Source organism: Nyctibius grandis, chromosome 3, assembly GCF_013368605.1.
Source record: "Nyctibius grandis isolate bNycGra1 chromosome 3, bNycGra1.pri, whole genome shotgun sequence".
Classification (NCBI taxonomy): Eukaryota; Metazoa; Chordata; class Aves; order Nyctibiiformes; family Nyctibiidae; genus Nyctibius; species Nyctibius grandis.
In genome coordinates this window covers 17,543,504-17,561,400 of record NC_090660.1, presented here as the reverse complement: position 1 = coordinate 17,561,400, position 17,897 = coordinate 17,543,504, and the positions used below count along the sequence as shown (strand labels likewise).

At 42.7% G+C, this 17,897-nt stretch overlaps 1 protein-coding gene and 1 long non-coding RNA gene across 3 annotated transcripts in view; both read right to left on the bottom strand.

Annotated features, from left to right (window-relative positions):
* Nucleotides 1–167: 167 nt before the first annotated feature.
* On the bottom strand, nucleotides 168–3,884 carry LOC137661388 (uncharacterized). The gene is made up of 3 exons (XR_011047857.1): nucleotides 3,302–3,884; nucleotides 1,829–1,900; nucleotides 168–1,220 (listed from the first exon to the last, which is right to left on the bottom strand). It is a non-coding gene; the product is annotated as an uncharacterized lncRNA (long non-coding RNA).
* Nucleotides 3,885–4,068: 184 nt separating this feature from the next.
* The window catches only part of WRNIP1 (WRN helicase interacting protein 1), a 33,705-nt gene continuing 19,876 nt past the window's right edge, over nucleotides 4,069–17,897 (bottom strand). For both annotated transcript variants that reach the window (XM_068395821.1, XM_068395822.1), the window contains 4 exons: nucleotides 17,132–17,361; nucleotides 13,201–13,356; nucleotides 5,343–5,422; nucleotides 4,069–4,851 (listed from right to left, as the gene is read on the bottom strand). In XM_068395821.1, coding sequence (XP_068251922.1) covers nucleotides 4,585–4,851; nucleotides 5,343–5,422; nucleotides 13,201–13,356; nucleotides 17,132–17,361 — 733 coding nt within the window. In that variant the 3' untranslated portion in view covers nucleotides 4,069–4,584. The remainder of the gene's footprint in view (nucleotides 4,852–5,342; nucleotides 5,423–13,200; nucleotides 13,357–17,131; nucleotides 17,362–17,897) is intronic.

Here is a 17,897-nt window from a genome sequence, read left to right as displayed (position 1 = left end):
CTTAGTACATGTATGAACCTGGTCAGTCACTCTGCATTTAATCTCAGAGCTCCATGAGTAATCATCTTCTGGCTATCACACACTGTATCATGAAAGGGTGTGGAAAAGTTTTACAAAGTGTGAGAAATTCTTCCCCTTCGAGTACAATTTTTGGTGTCATATATTTTATGATTCTAGTACTACCCTGAAGGTTATAATCTGCTTTTTTTTTTTTCAAAAGTCAGTTAATCTTTACTGTGAGACAGACACTGTAATTATTAATTTATAAAAAATGTAGTTATATTTTGATTTCACACATCTCAATTGTTTTTTTTACCAGATAAACCACAATGCCTCTGCTAGACAGCTGAGAGACTTAACAGTTTACGGTTTACAGTTATGGTATTTTCTCTGTAATACAAGGAATAAGGAATCATCCTTTGTGGGTACTTAATATAACAATCTTCTGCAACTTCTATTGTTGCATAAATTGTCTGTAAAATTACAGGAAAGAAAATGCCTACATCTCCATCCCCACATACCCATTTAAGTCTTATCTATTAGTACAGAATAATTCCTTTATTATCTTCATAATATATCTGACCTAAACATTTTTTTTCCTGCAGTTTTTAGAGAATTTGCAATTTGGTCCATAAACAGGCATAGTCTCATGATCAGTAGGGGAGTGGGGTCCACCGGGGAGTTCATCTGCACAATGAATAAAAATGAATAAAACTCCTTCCAAATAACAGAAGGAGGACTGCCAAGTCAGAGAAAACTTGCAGTATAGCAATGTATGGATAATGCACGAGTGCTTAGAGGCCGATGGTGGGAGAAAGGAGCATGGACTAAGTATTTACGAAGGGATAACCACAGTCTATTCAGACCAGGGCAGAAGAATCTGTATGTGCTTGGATCACAATTCATATCGATTACAGAGAATGCGTAAGTATCACCCCTAGACCGTCTTCCACTGGAAACCCAAGGTATTTGTTGCACAGACCATATGCATTGTTGCAGTTTCCTGTCACATCCAGCTCTTGCTTCTATTGATACAGAAACATTTAGGCCACCTTTAAGGGGACTAACAGCTACAGTTAATAACTGGTTTTAAATTACTTTGTCTCACCTGCAGCCTCTCTTAGTGCTCCGCTTCCACTCTATCCATGCAGCAGCATATGTTAATTTACCTCATTTCAGACACAAGTTCAGCAATGCCAGTTTCTTCCTCTGCACTTTCCCTGCAGGACAGAGGCAGGACCATCACAGGAGCACTAAGAGCACAGGAGAGACTTTCTTTGCAATTTTGCAGTGACCTGCAAGCAACTCAGAGGAGATGCTGCAGAGCAAATAATAATCTCTGCACAGCTGGATTGGCTGTAGCCTCTACAGCCACAGACTTTTTTGGCTGATAGAGACTCTATCAGCTAAACTCCACCAAGTCTTTGCTGACTGCAGACCACCAGAGGATTTTCATCAGGTCCACCTTGAATATACCAAGCTGCTTCAGAACAGGGGGTAACAGAGAGGTATATGGGGCAAAACACATGATTATCATTCTGCAAAACTTCTGTACAACTTTTGCTGTAACATCTGGGACACTTTGTTGTAACAAGGGAAGTTTGATCAAGTCTTAAATAACTAAAAGAAGAGCTGTAAATAGAACATTAATGCTTTGAGTAAAGATTTCTGTCAACTGCAGGCAGAAACTACAGTCTGGGGTTTCCCTTGGGTAAAACTTCATAGTGAATTAGATTTGAGCATTAGTAGGTACTGGCAAAGTTAAGGAAATCTGGTGAGGTTATCCCATTCTTTTTGCTAATAGAAGAAAATAAGAATGGAAAAATACCTCAGACTGCACTAGCCCAACACTTCTAACTGCCAGTTGCGTCAAAGAGAAGCACCCCAACCTCTCGCACACCTGTAAGACAAGAAAACATCTTTTAAGTTTACCAATCCATTGATTTGATTTGTTTTTCAAGCTGAGATCAGCTTGCAATTCATGGGTTGTTTAAATAAATATTTACATTAACTCTCTGTATCTTAAGAATGAACATTGGTTGTTAGCACAAGTAATTTTGCCAGAAGTATTTTGGATTAATATAATCCATGTTTTCACCTTTGTTTCCATCTTTCTACGTATCTTGAAAGGGCAGACACAAACTCAGAGAAGTAGCTCCTACCCTGCCAAACCATCCTGCTGTGAAGAATATGGGTGTTTATTTGAGGAAGGAGAACACATAGAAACGCTTAAAGAACCTGACTCAAACCCTCTAACTGTACGCAGTCATGCAAGCAGTTTAATTTCTGAAACATTTCAGTTACACCACAATCCTTGGCTTAAGTCCTATGTTTTCGTCACGCAGAAGAACTTTATATGAAGACTACCAAGCTGGAAGCCTCACAGCAAAATTAATCTCCAATACAAATACCCTTTGGTCAAGGAAGACAGTAATTGGAAAGTTTCTTCATGGACTGTTAGCATAAGGTTTTGCAGGTTGTATATTGAAAACCTTTGATGAAGGCTAAGGTCCAGCAATCTATCTTGAAGCTTAAAGAGTAATCAATCAATCAGCTGAATTTCCTGCTGCAGGGAAGTTCAAGTTGGCTTCCTGACTTGGAACCACATGCTCAGACCACAGACTTCCTGGTCTGCAAAAGTTGCTCTGAATGAACCCTGGATGCACAGTTGTGGCGTCCCCTCTGATCTAAGCTCCCTACAGTACCAAATACCTCCGCTGTCAAGAAACACCTGCCTGCACTTTGTGTACACCAGGTAGCTGACCAGCAGGTGGCTGGGCTGTATCACACAGAGAGCTCGAGAGAGGTGCAAAGAGCTGGGTACGGCTTCAGTGCAAACCTGTATTCTTTCTTTGCCCAAAAATGAAATATTTATTTACAAATTTAATTAGGTAGCCAAACACAAGTTTTTAAAAACTGTTAAATGCAATGCTGTAAATGCGAAATGAAGCACCAGTCATTGTTCAGCCAACACAACACATCCGGAAAAAAAAAAATTATTTGGTATTATAAAACAAAAAAAATCTGTGGTAAGCAGTCCTTTTCGAGGAGAGTTAGTAACCTTCCAACACCTCTCAGGGAAGTCAGCAGGGCCACTTCCTTCTTTTAGGGGGGCCATAGCATTCTTAGTTGAACAGCAAAAAGATCAGAAGGTTTACATAAAGCACTAAGTTTTGACCTCATCACATTCCATAAATTAAGCATGATCAGGACAAGAATCTCTGAAGTCCATCAGGTAACCAGTATAGGCCTGGTAACAAAGGTATATGGGGTATGTAGCAAGCAAATCCTGAGTAGTTACCGAGCAAATCCAGCTGTAATTGTGCTGCGCTACTGTGTAGGTAGCGATTTTCAGCCAAGACACACATCCTCATCGCTGGTGGCCAGGTTACTCCATGACACTTCGACAAGTGTAGACAGTTGCCCCAGTGGCTCCTCAGCATTTCAGTAATGAAAATCTTCTTCACTAATTACCTGCTGTAATTCTAGTCAAACATGGTCCTCTTCTGCTACCCAGCTGCTAGTTATCACAGTCATACGCTGTTTTAGCGGTTGCGGGCTTTTCAGCACACTGGACCACTGCACACTTAGGAAGGACTGAGGAGAAGAAAAATAATCAGCACTTAAGTGAAGGAATGTTGTCAACATCAGGGACACTGCCATGACCGTACGTTCCACTTACTGCAATATTCAGTCAACAGCAGTCTTGGATGGGGACATGTTTTCAGTAGGAAGAGGAAGCCAAACTCTCTAAACAGCAGGAAGTCAATTTGTGTCTCTCTGCTTTCCAATTCAAACCTATTGGAATTCCTGAAGCAACATCTGGAAATACATGAGCATGTTTCACTATCAGAAATCTCCTTTCCAAAAGCACTTCTCAAAATGTCATCACACAATAAAAATTTTAAGTGATACAACTTCGAAAACTAACATAATTCAGTTATTTTCATGACTATTCTACTTCCAAAATGATTTAAAATTGCTCTGGGAAGTAGGGATGATAAAGGAACCTCTAACTTTCAAAACCACACTGCTGTCAGAAGAATATTTAAACAAATTCATAGACACTATTTTTAACAACTTTATTGGTTTAATAAATGTTGTTGTACAAAATTAGTCTCTGGAACATCACAAGAGCAAGAATTACACTGTAATTATATTTTGTTTACTGTATTTTAGCAGCAGGGGTACAACTTACTATCTTTCCAGAAAATAAACATTCTCAAAATCTGAAGTAGATACTGATTTTAAAAAGCAGCACAATAATATTCCTTGTCTCACAGCAAGAGCCAGAGATACAAGTATCTCATTTTTCCTCCGTTTCATTTGAACCAGAGGGTGACAGCACTATACCCATAAAGCTTATTTTCACATTTCTACACCGCCCAGCTGCAATTCTTTACAAAACGCCTTCAGAATAACAACAGTAAAACCAGAAGGATAAGAAAGTATCTGAAAGGCTCAGTGGCTTAATACTTTCAACCACAGTAACAGATGGCTGAAACTGTAAGGTGAATTTCCATCACAGTACAAATATATGAGTCATAAAATCAAAACCCATTCCCAGCAAGACGGTCACGTTTTTCATTCCTTGAAGAAGTCTGTTCCTTTCAACTCTTCTGGTAGGTAGTCCTGCTCTACAGGTTCCTTGTACATGGGGTTATATTTATAGCCTTTACCATAGCCCAAGTTCTTCATGAGCCTTGTTGGGGCATTTCTCAGGTGCAGGGGAACAGGTGGCAGAGGTCCCGTGTGCATTCTCAGACATTCTTTGACATTGCTATATGCCCTGTATACCTCTATAGACTTTGGTGCTCTGGCAAAATACACTACACATTGTGCTAGAATGACCTGGAAACAAGAAAACAGAAAATGTTAAATGACTTCTTTTAAGCTCTTTGGGAAAAGGTCTGTTATTCAGGTTGTTTGTGTAGCATGACAGGGATTATATTTTTAAACTGACCTCTGCCTGCTACTATAGTATGAATATTATTATTTAACGACAACACAACTCTTCATGACTTCCGCTACCAGAATGGAATAGCTACTCTAGAATACCAGAATATATTATTTTATTATAACAGAGAGAAAAAAAATGGACAGAGCAAAATGACGTTAGTTCACATACCACATTTTAACAATAAATATGCAGTGAATTTTATTACAAAGTACAACATCTATTTTAAGAGCTACGATGTTTTCTTACTTGTCAAAGGAGCATGCTGAATGAGACCAAGTAACTAAATTTGCCTTGTCCTTGCAATCTCTGTTTCTTTTTATAATTACAGATAGGTTTTACAGTTTGCAGTACTTTCAAATCAGTGAATTAATGAAGCCTTTACCTCACATTCTGGCATTCCAATGAAGTGACAGCCTTGATAAGCAGCAACTGCTTGTGTTAAAGCCAGAGGATCTGCCAGCCCTACAAAAAGGGATCAGATAAAAGCATGTTAAAGTCAGTTTACTTTAGTTACTGTCTCTTTCTTTCCCTGCCCCCACCCCGCTCCTGTAAGATGGAAGGTTATCCGTGCACTTTCAAAGTTGCTTTCTCAGTCACTGGAACTTCTGGTACAATGCTTTGCAGCACATAAGATATACTCCCTCCATCCACAGCCTTTCTTCTTCTGTCCCTTCCCAAAAAGAAAGGTCTAAATCATGGGTATGATTTTCAGACTGAATCTGGTGCCACACGGTGGCAGCCTGAGCAGTGATTCACTTAGCTTTTTGGAATTGAGAAAGAAATGGGGAAATATTGCTATGCAGACAGAGCTTCCCCAAATCTCATAACTCTTCACTCATCACATATGTGGCTAAAAGTGTTGCTGCATCTGTTACTTTGGATAAGTCAATCAAGGTGCCTTACAACTGGGGAGCCAGCTATCAGATCTGAGGTTTGCAAGTCAGGGTAGGCATTCACCTTCCAGAGTCATTAAAAAAACAGACATTCCTGAAATACACATTCTTTGTGACACAAGCGTACTGGTGACCTACAATCACCGGAGTTTAAAAGAATCCATATTAATACACTGCCAAACCTGACCTCAAGAATAAGTGTTTCTTCTGCAATAGGTAATCATCACGACACCACACGTAGCTCTCTGTCTGCACATACAAAGTTTTTGTTGGATGGGGAGCATTTCAGTGTTTTGTACCGATTTTGCATATAGAAATTTTGGGGGTTGGCTTTTTTCTCGCACGCCAATTTTTGGAAAACAAAAGCCTGGCAGATCTTCATTTAACATAATATTTGTCCTGGTTTGGCCTAAACCAGGCCGATTTTCCTTTCAGTGATTTTTACTTTCAGCTAAGTCTCCTCTAACTAACTGCATGTTTTTGCAGACAGTGTCTGCTTCCAGGACTGATAACGCTCGAAGTTTGTAGTTATCACTGAGGCACCGGTAGGGATGTTGTGCAGAAAGGCTCTTGCTGTACTTATTCTTGAGAGAAACCAAGGTCACTGCTGAATTCCTCATTGCTTACGAGTGAAGAGCCGAAGGGGGGTCGCAGCTGCAGTGGGAAGCAGACAGGGCAGGTGACCCAAAATTGACCAACGAGGGTATTCCATCCCATACACGTCATTCTCGGTATAAAGTGGGGGGATCACGAGGGTCTCGCTCTCTTTCTGCTATGGCCGGTGTCCAAGGAGGACTCCGTCTGTTTTCCTGCTGCCCCCGATCCCGATCCGTGCGTTCCTGAATCCAGCTCTCGACCATCGCTAGGCCCAGGCTGGGCCTTCCCGGAGCCTGCCCTGCAGTGCCGGTGGTGACGTGGCTGACTTCAGGGGAGCTCAATCTTGGTTTTGTATATATATTTGTATATATTTGATTATTTCTATTATTATTATTATACTTTTTTTTTTCATTATTATAGTTTATTAAAACTGTTTTAATTTTCCAACCCAGAAGTCTCTCTCCCTTTTCCCTTTCCCTTTCCCTCTGGGGGGAGGGGGGGGGATAACAGAGGGCATCTGCCGCAGGTTTAATCGCCAACCCAGCTTTAAACCGTGACAGATTTATTGGCGCCCAACGTGGGGCTCGAGAGAAGCTCCGACAGGTTGCTCTGATAAGTCGAATCCCAGCTCCCGTGGGAGGAGACCCGGAGAGCTCAGCCAAGAGAGTATCAGATTTCTTCCTTTGAGATTTACGAGGGGTTGGAAATTAAAACAGATAGCTAAGATGATAATGTTATTTGTGAGCCTTGTGTTACCTCTTTTCTTTATAAAGCTTGTTTTAGAGTTATGTGTAATGATACCTTACTTGCCGTATGCGCTGTGTGTTAGTGCTTTCATGTGGTTTAACAGGGCGTGCTGGTCGAAATGTGTCTTTTTGGTATGGGTTTTGATACTGATTTATGTCATGATAAACCGGGCAGTTATTATTCCGATCTCTTATCTCTATGATACAATGATGGGCAGCTTTGATCGCGAATCCGTAGCTGCGCACACCGGGCGTCTTTTAACTGATTTTGATAGTATCTGCTCCTTTTTTGCCAAGCTGATTCCTGCAAAATTCGAACAGGGCATGTTGTTATTTTTGGGTGTCCTGAATGTGTTACTGGTGTGCTATGTGATTAGATGTCGGTGCAGCAACAGCGGGAGGTATCATGCTGCCCCTGTAACCAGGAGAAAACACCGAAAGAAATCAACTAATAAAGTGAAGGATGATGATTCAGAGGCTTCTAAGGCAGAGCCAGCACGGGACCCAGGTGAGGGCCCTTCTCAGTCAGAGTCAGGGCCTGACACAGAGGGGGGTTTCCTTGATCGTCTTTTTAAAGAAGGCCCATTACACAAGAAGGACAAGAAAGGTCCTTCTAAAGCAGAACAATCACAGGAGGACTCGGACTCGGAAGTAGAGATAACCTACCACTCCTTATCCCTGAAAGAACTGCGAAATATAAGAAAAGATTTTAGTCGTTATGACGGTGAGCCAATAATTACCTGGTTGCTCCGATGCTGGGATAATGGGGCAGATAGCATAGAATTGGATGGCAGAGAAGCCAGACAGTTGGGATCCCTGTCCAGAGATGGTGGTATTGATAAGATGCTTCCAAGAAGGTCGAACAGTATCAGTCTCTGGAGGCGACTCTTGTCAGCTGTAAAGAGCAGGTATCCCTATAAAGATGATGTTATGAGCCACCTAAGCAAATGGACCACTATAGAAAAAGGTATTAACTACCTTAGAAAACTAGCTGTGCAAGAGATCATTTATAAACACCCTCAGGACATTGTAGATCCTGTAAATCCTGATGAAGTGGAATGCAACCGATCCATGTTCCGGAAGGTTGTGAAGAGTGCTCCACCGACACATGCCCCTACATTGTCAATATTAGTCTGGGGAGAAGATGCTATGGCACGACCTAGTGTGGGCGAAATGGCTAACTATATGCGACAGTATGAAGATAGTATTTCTTCCCCACTGCAGGCCCGTGTCTCGGCTGTGGAAAAACTGACTAAGGAAAACAAAGACACATTGACACAACTGTCAGACAAACTGTCCAGGATCGAGAATAAACTTGACTCTCTACCTACACAGGCCCGCGTTGCAGCCTTTAGGAGGCAACGCCCTCCTACTGAACCGGCTCAAAGGAAACGGAACACGTCACGAGGTATCCTGTGGTTTACCCTGCGTGATTATGGGGAGGACATGAACAGATGGCATGGACAACCTACCAGTACCCTACAGGCACGAGTACGTGAGTTGCAAGCTAACAGAAATACCAGAGAGAATTTTTCTAGGAGGATGGCTGCTCCAGTTACCAATGAGCAGGACTCCAGTCAGGGTAGATGGGCCTCAAATCCTTTTTTTCCAAGAGTGAATAGAGGAAATGAAGGTCCAATCCCTGTGAGCAGCACGAATCCAATCTTTAATTAGAGGGGCCCTGCCTCTAGCCAGGAGGAGGAGAGGGATAACCGGATTTATTGGACTGTGTGGATTCGATGGCCTGGCACATTAGAACCACAAAAGTATCGAGCCCTGGTAGACACTGGTGCACAGTGCACCCTCATGCCATCGAATCATAAAGGGACAGAATCTGTCAGTATCTCGGGAATAACAGGGGGATCTCAAGAGTTATCTGTATTGGAGGCCGAAGTGAGCCTAACTGAAAATGAATGGAAGAAGCACCCCATTGTGACTGGTCCAGATGCTCCGTGCATCCTTGGCATAGACTACCTTAAGAAAGGGTATTTTAAGGACCCAAAAGGATATAGATGGGCCTTTGGTGTAGCAGCTGTAGAGACTGAGGACATTAAACAGCTGTCTACCTTGCCTGGCCTCTCAGAGGATCCTTCTGTTGTGGGGTTGCTGAAAGTTGAAGAACAACAGGTGCCAATTGCTACTGCCACGGTGCACCGACGACAATATCGCACCAATCGAGACTCCCTGATCCCCATTCATAAACTGATTAGACAATTAGAAAATCAAGGAGTGATTAGCAAGACTCGCTCACCCTTTAATAGTCCTATATGGCCAGTGCAAAAGTCTAATGGAGAATGGAGATTAACTGTGGACTATCGTGGCCTAAATGAAGTTACACCACCTCTGAGTGCTGCTGTGCCAGACATGCTAGAACTTCAATACGAACTGGAGTCAAAGGCAGCCAAGTGGTACGCCACTATAGACATTGCTAATGCATTTTTCTCTATTCCCTTGGCACCAAAGTGCAGGCCACAGTTTGCTTTTACCTGGAGAGGTATCCAGTACACCTGGAATCGACTGCCCCAGGGGTGGAAACACAGTCCTACTATTTGCCACGGACTGATCCAGACTGCACTAGAAGAGGGTGGAGCTCCAGAACATTTGCAATATATTGATGACATCATTGTATGGGGTGATACAGCAGCAGAAGTTTTTGACAAAGGGGAGAAAATAATTCAAATTCTTCTGCAAGCTGGTTTTGCCATAAAAAGAGGCAAGGTCAAGGGGCCTGCCCGGGAGATCCAGTTTTTAGGGATTAAATGGCAAGATGGGCGTCACCAGATCCCGATAGAGGTGATCAACAAAATAACAACCATGTCCCCACCAACTAACAAAAAGGAAACACAAGCCTTCTTAGGCGTTGTGGGTTTCTGGAGAATGCATATTCCAGATTACAGCCAGATTGTACGCCCTCTTTATCAGGTGACCAGAAAGAAAAATGATTTTCAGTGGGGCCCTGAACAACAACAGGCTTTTGAACAGATTAAACAAGAAATTGTGCATGCAGTAGCCCTTGGACCAGTCCGTATGGGACAAGATGTTAAAAATGTGCTCTACACCTCAGCTGGGGACAATGGTCCTACCTGGAGCCTCTGGCAGAAAGTGCCAGGGGAGACTCGAGGTCGACCCCTAGGATTTTGGAGTCGAGGATACAAGGGCTCTGAGGCCAATTACACCCCAACTGAAAAAGAGATACTGGCAGCATATGAAGGAGTTAAAGCTGCCTCAGAGGTAATTGGTACTGAAGCACAACTTCTCCTGGCACCCCGATTACCAGTACTAGGCTGGATGTTCAAGGGTAAGGTTCTTACTACTCATCATGCAACTGATGCTACATGGAGTAAATGGATTGCATTAATTACACAGAGGGCTCGAATAGGAAACCCTAATCGCCCAGGAATCTTAGAAGTGATCATGGACTGGCCAGAAGGCAAAGACTTCGGAATGCCACCAGAAAAGGAGGTGACACGTACTGAAGAAGCCCCACCTTATAATGAACTACCAGAGGATGAGAAGCAGTATACCCTGTTCACCGATGGATCCTGCCGTCTTGTAGGAAAGCATCGGAAGTGGAAAGCTGCTGTATGGAGTCCCATACGACGAGTCACAGAAGCCACAGAAGGACAAGGTGAATCAAGTCAATTTGCAGAGGTAAAAACCATCCAGCTGGCTTTAGACATTGCTGAACGAGAAAAGTGGCCAAGGCTGTATCTTTATACTGACTCATGGATGGTGGCAAATGCCTTGTGGGGGTGGTTAAAGCAGTGGAAGCGAAGCAACTGGCAGCGTAAAGGTAAACCTATTTGGGCTGTTGAACTGTGGCAAGATATTGCTGCTCGGCTAGAGAAACTAGTCGTGAAGGTACGTCATGTAGATGCTCACGTACCTAAAAGTCGGGCAACTGAGGAACATCGAAACAACCAACAAGCAGATCAGGCTGCTAAAGTGTTCCAAATAGATTTGGACTGGGAACATAAAGGTGAACTATTTTTAGCTCGGTGGGCTCATGACACTTCAGGTCATCAAGGGAGAGATGCAACATACAGATGGGCTCGTGACCGAGGGGTGGACTTAACTATGGACTCTATTGCACAGGTTATCCATGATTGTGAAACATGCGCCGCAATTAAACAAGCCAAACGGTTAAAACCTCTGTGGTATGGGGGGCGGTGGTTGAAATATAAATATGGGGAGGCCTGGCAAATTGACTACATCACACTCCCTCAGACCCGCCAGGGTAAACGTTATGTACTTACCATGGTGGAGGCGACCACCGGATGGCTGGAAACATACTCTGTGCCCCATGCCACTGCCCGGAACACTATCCTGGGCCTCGAAAAGCAAATCTTGTGGCGACACGGCACACCAGAGAGAATTGAGTCGGATAACGGTACTCATTTCAAAAACAGTCTCATAGATAACTGGGCCAAAGAGCATGACATCGAATGGGTATATCACATCCCCTATCATGCACCAGCCTCTGGGAAAGTTGAACGGTATAATGGGCTGTTAAAAACTACCCTAAAAGCAATGGGGGGTGGAACCTTTAAAAACTGGGATAAGCATTTGGCACAAGCTACCTGGCTAGTTAACACCAGAGGATCTATCAACCGAGCTGGCCCTGCTCAGTCAGACCTTTTACATACAATAGAAGGGGATAAAGTCCCTGTGGTACATGAAAGGAATCTGTTGGGAAAAACTGTCTGGGTTCTTCCTGCTACGGGCAAAGGTAAACCCATTCATGGGATTGCTTTTGCTCAAGGACCTGGATGTACTTGGTGGGTGATGCTGCAGGATGGTGGAGTCCGATGTGTCCCTGAAGGTGATCTGATCTTGGGTGAGAATACTTAATTCTGAACTGCATGATGTTAATTGCTGCATAATACTAACAGTGTTCATAAGTGTCTTTCAGGTTGAAGCAGTGGTGATGAGACCGGAGCTAGCTGCAAGTGGAGTCCAGTAACCTCCTCGAGACTGACATCTTTAACCTGCAACCCGTGGGCACGAACTGTGACAAAGCTCATATCATCTCTCCTACCCTGGGAGACTCCTAGCCAGATGGAAACCCACAATCCTGAACTAAATGAACTTGATGAACTTTTTTTTTTGTATAGAGATGAATCATAAACTAATGTTATCTGTATATATTTTAAAATGAAAAGTTAGTGGTGATCTGAGTATGACGTGAATGGTATGGAATAAGGGGTGGAATGTCCTGGTTTGGCCTAAACCAGGCCGATTTTCCTTTCAGTGATTTTTACTTTCAGCTAAGTCTCCTCTAACTAACTGCATGTTTTTGCAGACAGTGTCTGCTTCCAGGACTGATAACGCTCGAAGTTTGTAGTTATCACTGAGGCACTGGTAGGGATGTTGTGCAGAAAGGCTCTTGCTGTACTTATTCTTGAGAGAAACCAAGGTCACTGCTGAATTCCTCATTGCTTACGAGTGAAGAGCCGAAGGGGGGTCGCAGCTGCAGTGGGAAGCAGACAGGGCAGGTGACCCAAAATTGACCAACGAGGGTATTCCATCCCATACACGTCATTCTCGGTATAAAGTGGGGGGATCACGAGGGTCTCGCTCTCTTTCTGCTATGGCCGGTGTCCAAGGAGGACTCCGTCTGTTTTCCTGCTGCCCCCGATCCCGATCCGTGCGTTCCTGAATCCAGCTCTCGACCATCGCTAGGCCCAGGCTGGGCCTTCCCGGAGCCTGCCCTGCAGTGCCGGTGGTGACGTGGCTGACTTCAGGGGAGCTCAATCTTGGTTTTGTATATATATTTGTATATATTTGATTATTTCTATTATTATTATTATACTTTTTTTTTTCATTATTATAGTTTATTAAAACTGTTTTAATTTTCCAACCCAGAAGTCTCTCTCCCTTTTCCCTTTCCCTTTCCCTCTGGGGGGAGGGGGGGGGATAACAGAGGGCATCTGCCGCAGGTTTAATCGCCAACCCAGCTTTAAACCGTGACAATATTCCAACGTGAAATACTGCAAATACTGACCTATATCTTCACTTGCAAACCTCACCAGCCTCCTTGCCACGTAGAGTGGATCCTCACCACCTTCAAGCATTCGAGCAAGCCAGTAAAGGGAAGCATTTTCATCTGAGCCTCTCATAGACTTATGCAGGGCAGAGATGCAATTGTAATGTTCTTCTCCTATTTAGAATGGGGGAGAAAAGATACACAAAGCTGTTAGTAGGAAATTAAGTGAAACGCATTTAAGGCAACAGAATATATTTTACTAGATCACAACAGGTAAACATAACCTGCTTTTTCAAGTTCTTTTTATGTATATGTGATTATGGTGTTCATTAATGTTTTCAACATCTTCATGCTTTGCCACATGGATCATTCCACTAACTACATAAGCATAACAGAGCGAATGCAGATGAAAAGGAAGGTGTATTTTTTAACACTGCAAGGCAAACAATTTGGTTTTGGTATCCTAATGACCCTTCCTTCAAAATAAAAAAAGTATGGATATTTTAAGCAGTTAGAAAGAAGACTTTATATAATATCTCCTAACTGACAAAGAGTAAAGTAAGAGCACATACAAACCACTGAGCACTGCTTTTGGGCATGCAGACTGCTCTGAGAAGACAACAGAAGAATCAGAGAAAACCAGTACTACACACTTGTGATATTTTAGAAAGAGAAATTTCACATCAACTAAAACTTGAAAATAAAGCATGCAGTAAATAAAACACAAGTTTGCTGTATTATAGAGGGGGGGGGGGGCGGGGAAAGGGATACATTGCTGTGGATATACAATGATGGCACATCACACAATCTGGAGGAAACAGGACCGCAGCACACAATACTGGCAAATCCCTAAGAAATACTGAGTTCAGTTGTGGACACCTGCACTATTGGAAGGGTCCTGAAAACTGTAAGCAGCTGAAACAAAAAAAACACAACCAAAACCTGAAATGCCAGACTACTAAATAAGAAGTGGGAAGACTGAATGAATTACAAGGAAAATTTTTTTAACTTTAAAGTTTAGTATAAGATTAGATAGGGAATCCAAGGAGAAACAAAGCCATTCCACAGATCTTTTAGGGCTACAGTTAAAAATAGAGGGTCAACATTACAAACATTGAGTAAGACCCTTCCTGCTTGCAATTTTTCTCTGTGCAGCTGGTTTTGATTCTTACACATTTCTTTTAATCAAACTTGTAAGAATATTTTGCTGCAATATTGTTGCTAAACTTTCCACATAATCTGCCTTATTTTTTCAAGTGCCTGGCATTCATTGGCTCACCGCTAAGTGTGTATTATAACAACAACTGGCTGCACGCACAGCCATTTGTTAATATTTCTCTTCTTCCTACAGCTAAAAGGATTTACAGCCAGAGGGCCGTATCACATCACCATTGCTTGTAGGCCCTGCAAAATAAAAGGCTGCACACAGGAGTTTGAAAACCAAAGCCCCCATACCGCTGCAACTGCTCCTTTCATAGTCAGCAAGACCTCCACCTCCCAGGTCAGAAACTGGGTCCATCTTCCCGAATCACTGCTCATGCTGCAGTGCGGTTCTGTGGGGAATTCAACACACGCGCTGCTGGCGTACGCAGGCCGGCAGACAGCTATTTTTGCTAGGACTCCACACAAAGAGCCCTGTGGTATGCAGTCGTTACTCGTGCCAACACAAACAGCATGTCGTGCTCTGTCATAACACTTGAGTTAGTAGCAATAAACCCAAGCAGCTGAACTTGCATAGTCCTTTTGGAAGAGGCGTCTCTTGGTCTCTTAAATGTAAGGAAGGTGGCCTTTAAATATCTCCAGAGATTGCACTTGCCCAGATGTTTTTGCTGGAGTGCTTTTATACACTGTTAGGGCTACTGAAAAGTGTCATACTTGGGGATACCAGCTGGAGAAGCTGAAGGAGTCCAGCGGATAGGTTGGGACTAGAGATACATACCTGCAGGGGACTTCAGAGCACACAAGGGGCTGTAGGCGGCTGCTGGCAGCAAAATTTGACTACAGCTGTTTCTTTGTCCTTCCAGCTAAAATGCATAGATTATCTGCACAAAGATCTTGTCTTCGATCAGAACAATAGCCTAATGACTGGATTACGAATAATATCCTTCCTAGACTTCTTGGTGAAAGCACATAAAAGAAGGCCCAACTACATATATTTGGCAAATTTTGTGGAACGTGACTAAAAATAAATAATTATGTAAAATCAAAATTCCATATTTACACAACTCTGATTGAACACTGATCAATTATTTGGTGCTTTCTACATGGACACACTACTCTCAAATGTATGCTGCTGCTATCATGATTAGACAGCATCATGTCCCTCCACTTTACAAGGCTGAAGCACTTTATATTAGAGGATTGTAGATTCCATAACAACTGTGACTCAAAAATTATTAGCTAAAACATGCTACAAAAATATCTTTCTTTACACAATAGCCTCTATCCAGAAGCCCTTTGTACATAAAAGGACAAACAGCTATCTCTACTATGGACAAAAGTAGACAACCGAGACACAGACTACTCCACAGAAGAGAGAAATTATGTAAAGGCATGAACTTGGGCAACCTGCTACTGTGATAATATCTGTGGCAGACTCTTTGGCATTCATACAATCAAGAAAAACAGAATTTTCACTGCTCTCGCCCCTCTGTGAAAATCTCTGACACAAAAAATACCCTACATAGAGCTCGAAGGATTGCTGTCACGGAGAAGGGGCTGACACATGCTACCTAGACTTGACACAAGCCGCAGGACGAGGCACTCTGTGCCATCTCTAACAGAGCAAATAGGCGTAGGAGGACTGGGAGCAATGGACGCAGCCAAGAGTTCTGCGTGACAGCGGCCAAAAGGCGACAGCAAACACACAAGGGACCTACACAGTGCAAGAGACTCACACGAGTAAATTGGACAGATTTTCCGCTTCCTCCTAAACACGACTTCTTCCTGCCACAGATCTCATAAAATTTTTCTGTCCACCACCTGTCTACTCTCGATTTCTCAGCTGCCATCATACCAATATCTGCCCAGCTGACTTTTTCCTGACAATAAGCCATCATTTCCTCTTTGTAGCAAGAAGGCTGCAAGCAGGCATACATGTTACAAGCAACCTTGAGAATCTCCCATCACAGGTTTTGGGTAGCGATAGTTAATTTAGCATACCAGATACAGTGTCAAAACAAAAATCAATCACTTCTCCAAACACTGCTTGGCATAATTGTTTGATACTACACTGTACAGTGACTCAAGCATTGCTGAAGAACTAGCATATGCATTCAAGGGGATTCACCTAATCTCTAATATTCACTCTCCGATTTGTAACCCTCTCACATAAAAAGTTACAGTGGCCAACTATTGTGATGCATAACGTTGCCAAGTCACAAATTTAGCAAGAGTGGTTATCACATTAGGAAGCCTTAAATGCAATCAGATTTATGTGACCTGCCCTAAGCAAGCTACAAAATTCATTACCTTAAAAAGCAACTCTAAAAATAAAGCAAACCGCTCACGTTTTCACATAACAGATTTTTGTGAATGTGAGCATTTACTCCTTTTGAAAGTCTTGGAAAAGTGCAATGGACGATTTCCAACCCTACAAGAACAAATCTCCTCATCAAAATACTTGCCCCTCTTTACATTGCAACCCTCTTAGAAGACAATATTATAGAAATCTTAAAGAATAAATAATTTCACCACGCAACTGTTCGCAGGGCAGCAAGTATGTCTCTCAGCTAACCTACACTTCCTCAGTGGTAAGAGGAAATCCTATTAGAAGGAATTTCTGGGTGAGCCTGATACACTGTAAAGGAAAAGTAATTTTTAGGCCGCATTTCAGTACAATCACTGTTTTACCAGTGCAACTGGTATGAAAGGGGGAGAAGAAACAGAAATTATAGAGGCTATCAGCTTTTGAGAATGCTGCATCTCAGAAAGTGTATCAGGTACTCACCTGCTCGGTCATACAAGATGTGAGATCGCTGTAGCCCTTCCTTTACATGCTCTTCTGTTATCAGAATGCCATCTGCAGAATCACCTTTGGTAATATTTAAAGGAGTGGTCTTCCCCACTGCTAATCTGGCCTGAACTGCTAACTGGAGCCCATTCAGTCCAGTCCTTGCATCACCGTCGCAAAGGTAGGCTAGGGTATTTAGAGCTTTCTCCTCTATGTACACTGGGAATCTGCAACGGAATAACCATACACTGTTAGCCCCCATCATGCTCCTCTCCTTGGATATTATGCTAGAGATGGCATTTGTTTGCAAAGTTTGACAGGCAGCTGGGTTTAAGTATTGTTCTTAACTCATTCTGCCATGATTAAGCATTGCAGAGTCTGGGAGAACACTGTGGGACCTGACCCCTCCTCCTCCTACCCCAATGCGTGTTAAATACAATTGCACACGAAAAAGGCAGGGCAGGAGCTCTCATCTTAACCCCCTTATTTTTCCTCATCTCATTAAGTTCAATGGAAACTAGGGTTAGGGTTATGCCAGAGTATAATTCTGGCACAGCCTGTTGAACTTTACAAGGTTTTACTCCATTTCATAGCTAGCACTTCAAATTCCTTGTTGGAAGGACAATGAAAAGGTAGGAAGCTATCCAAATGCACACAAGAGAACAGAGTGAGATATAAAGCAATTAGCACGAGGGTTTAAACTAACTACAACAGTAAGAACTGCTATCAGATGTTCTTTTAAAAGCAACAACTGGAAGGACTG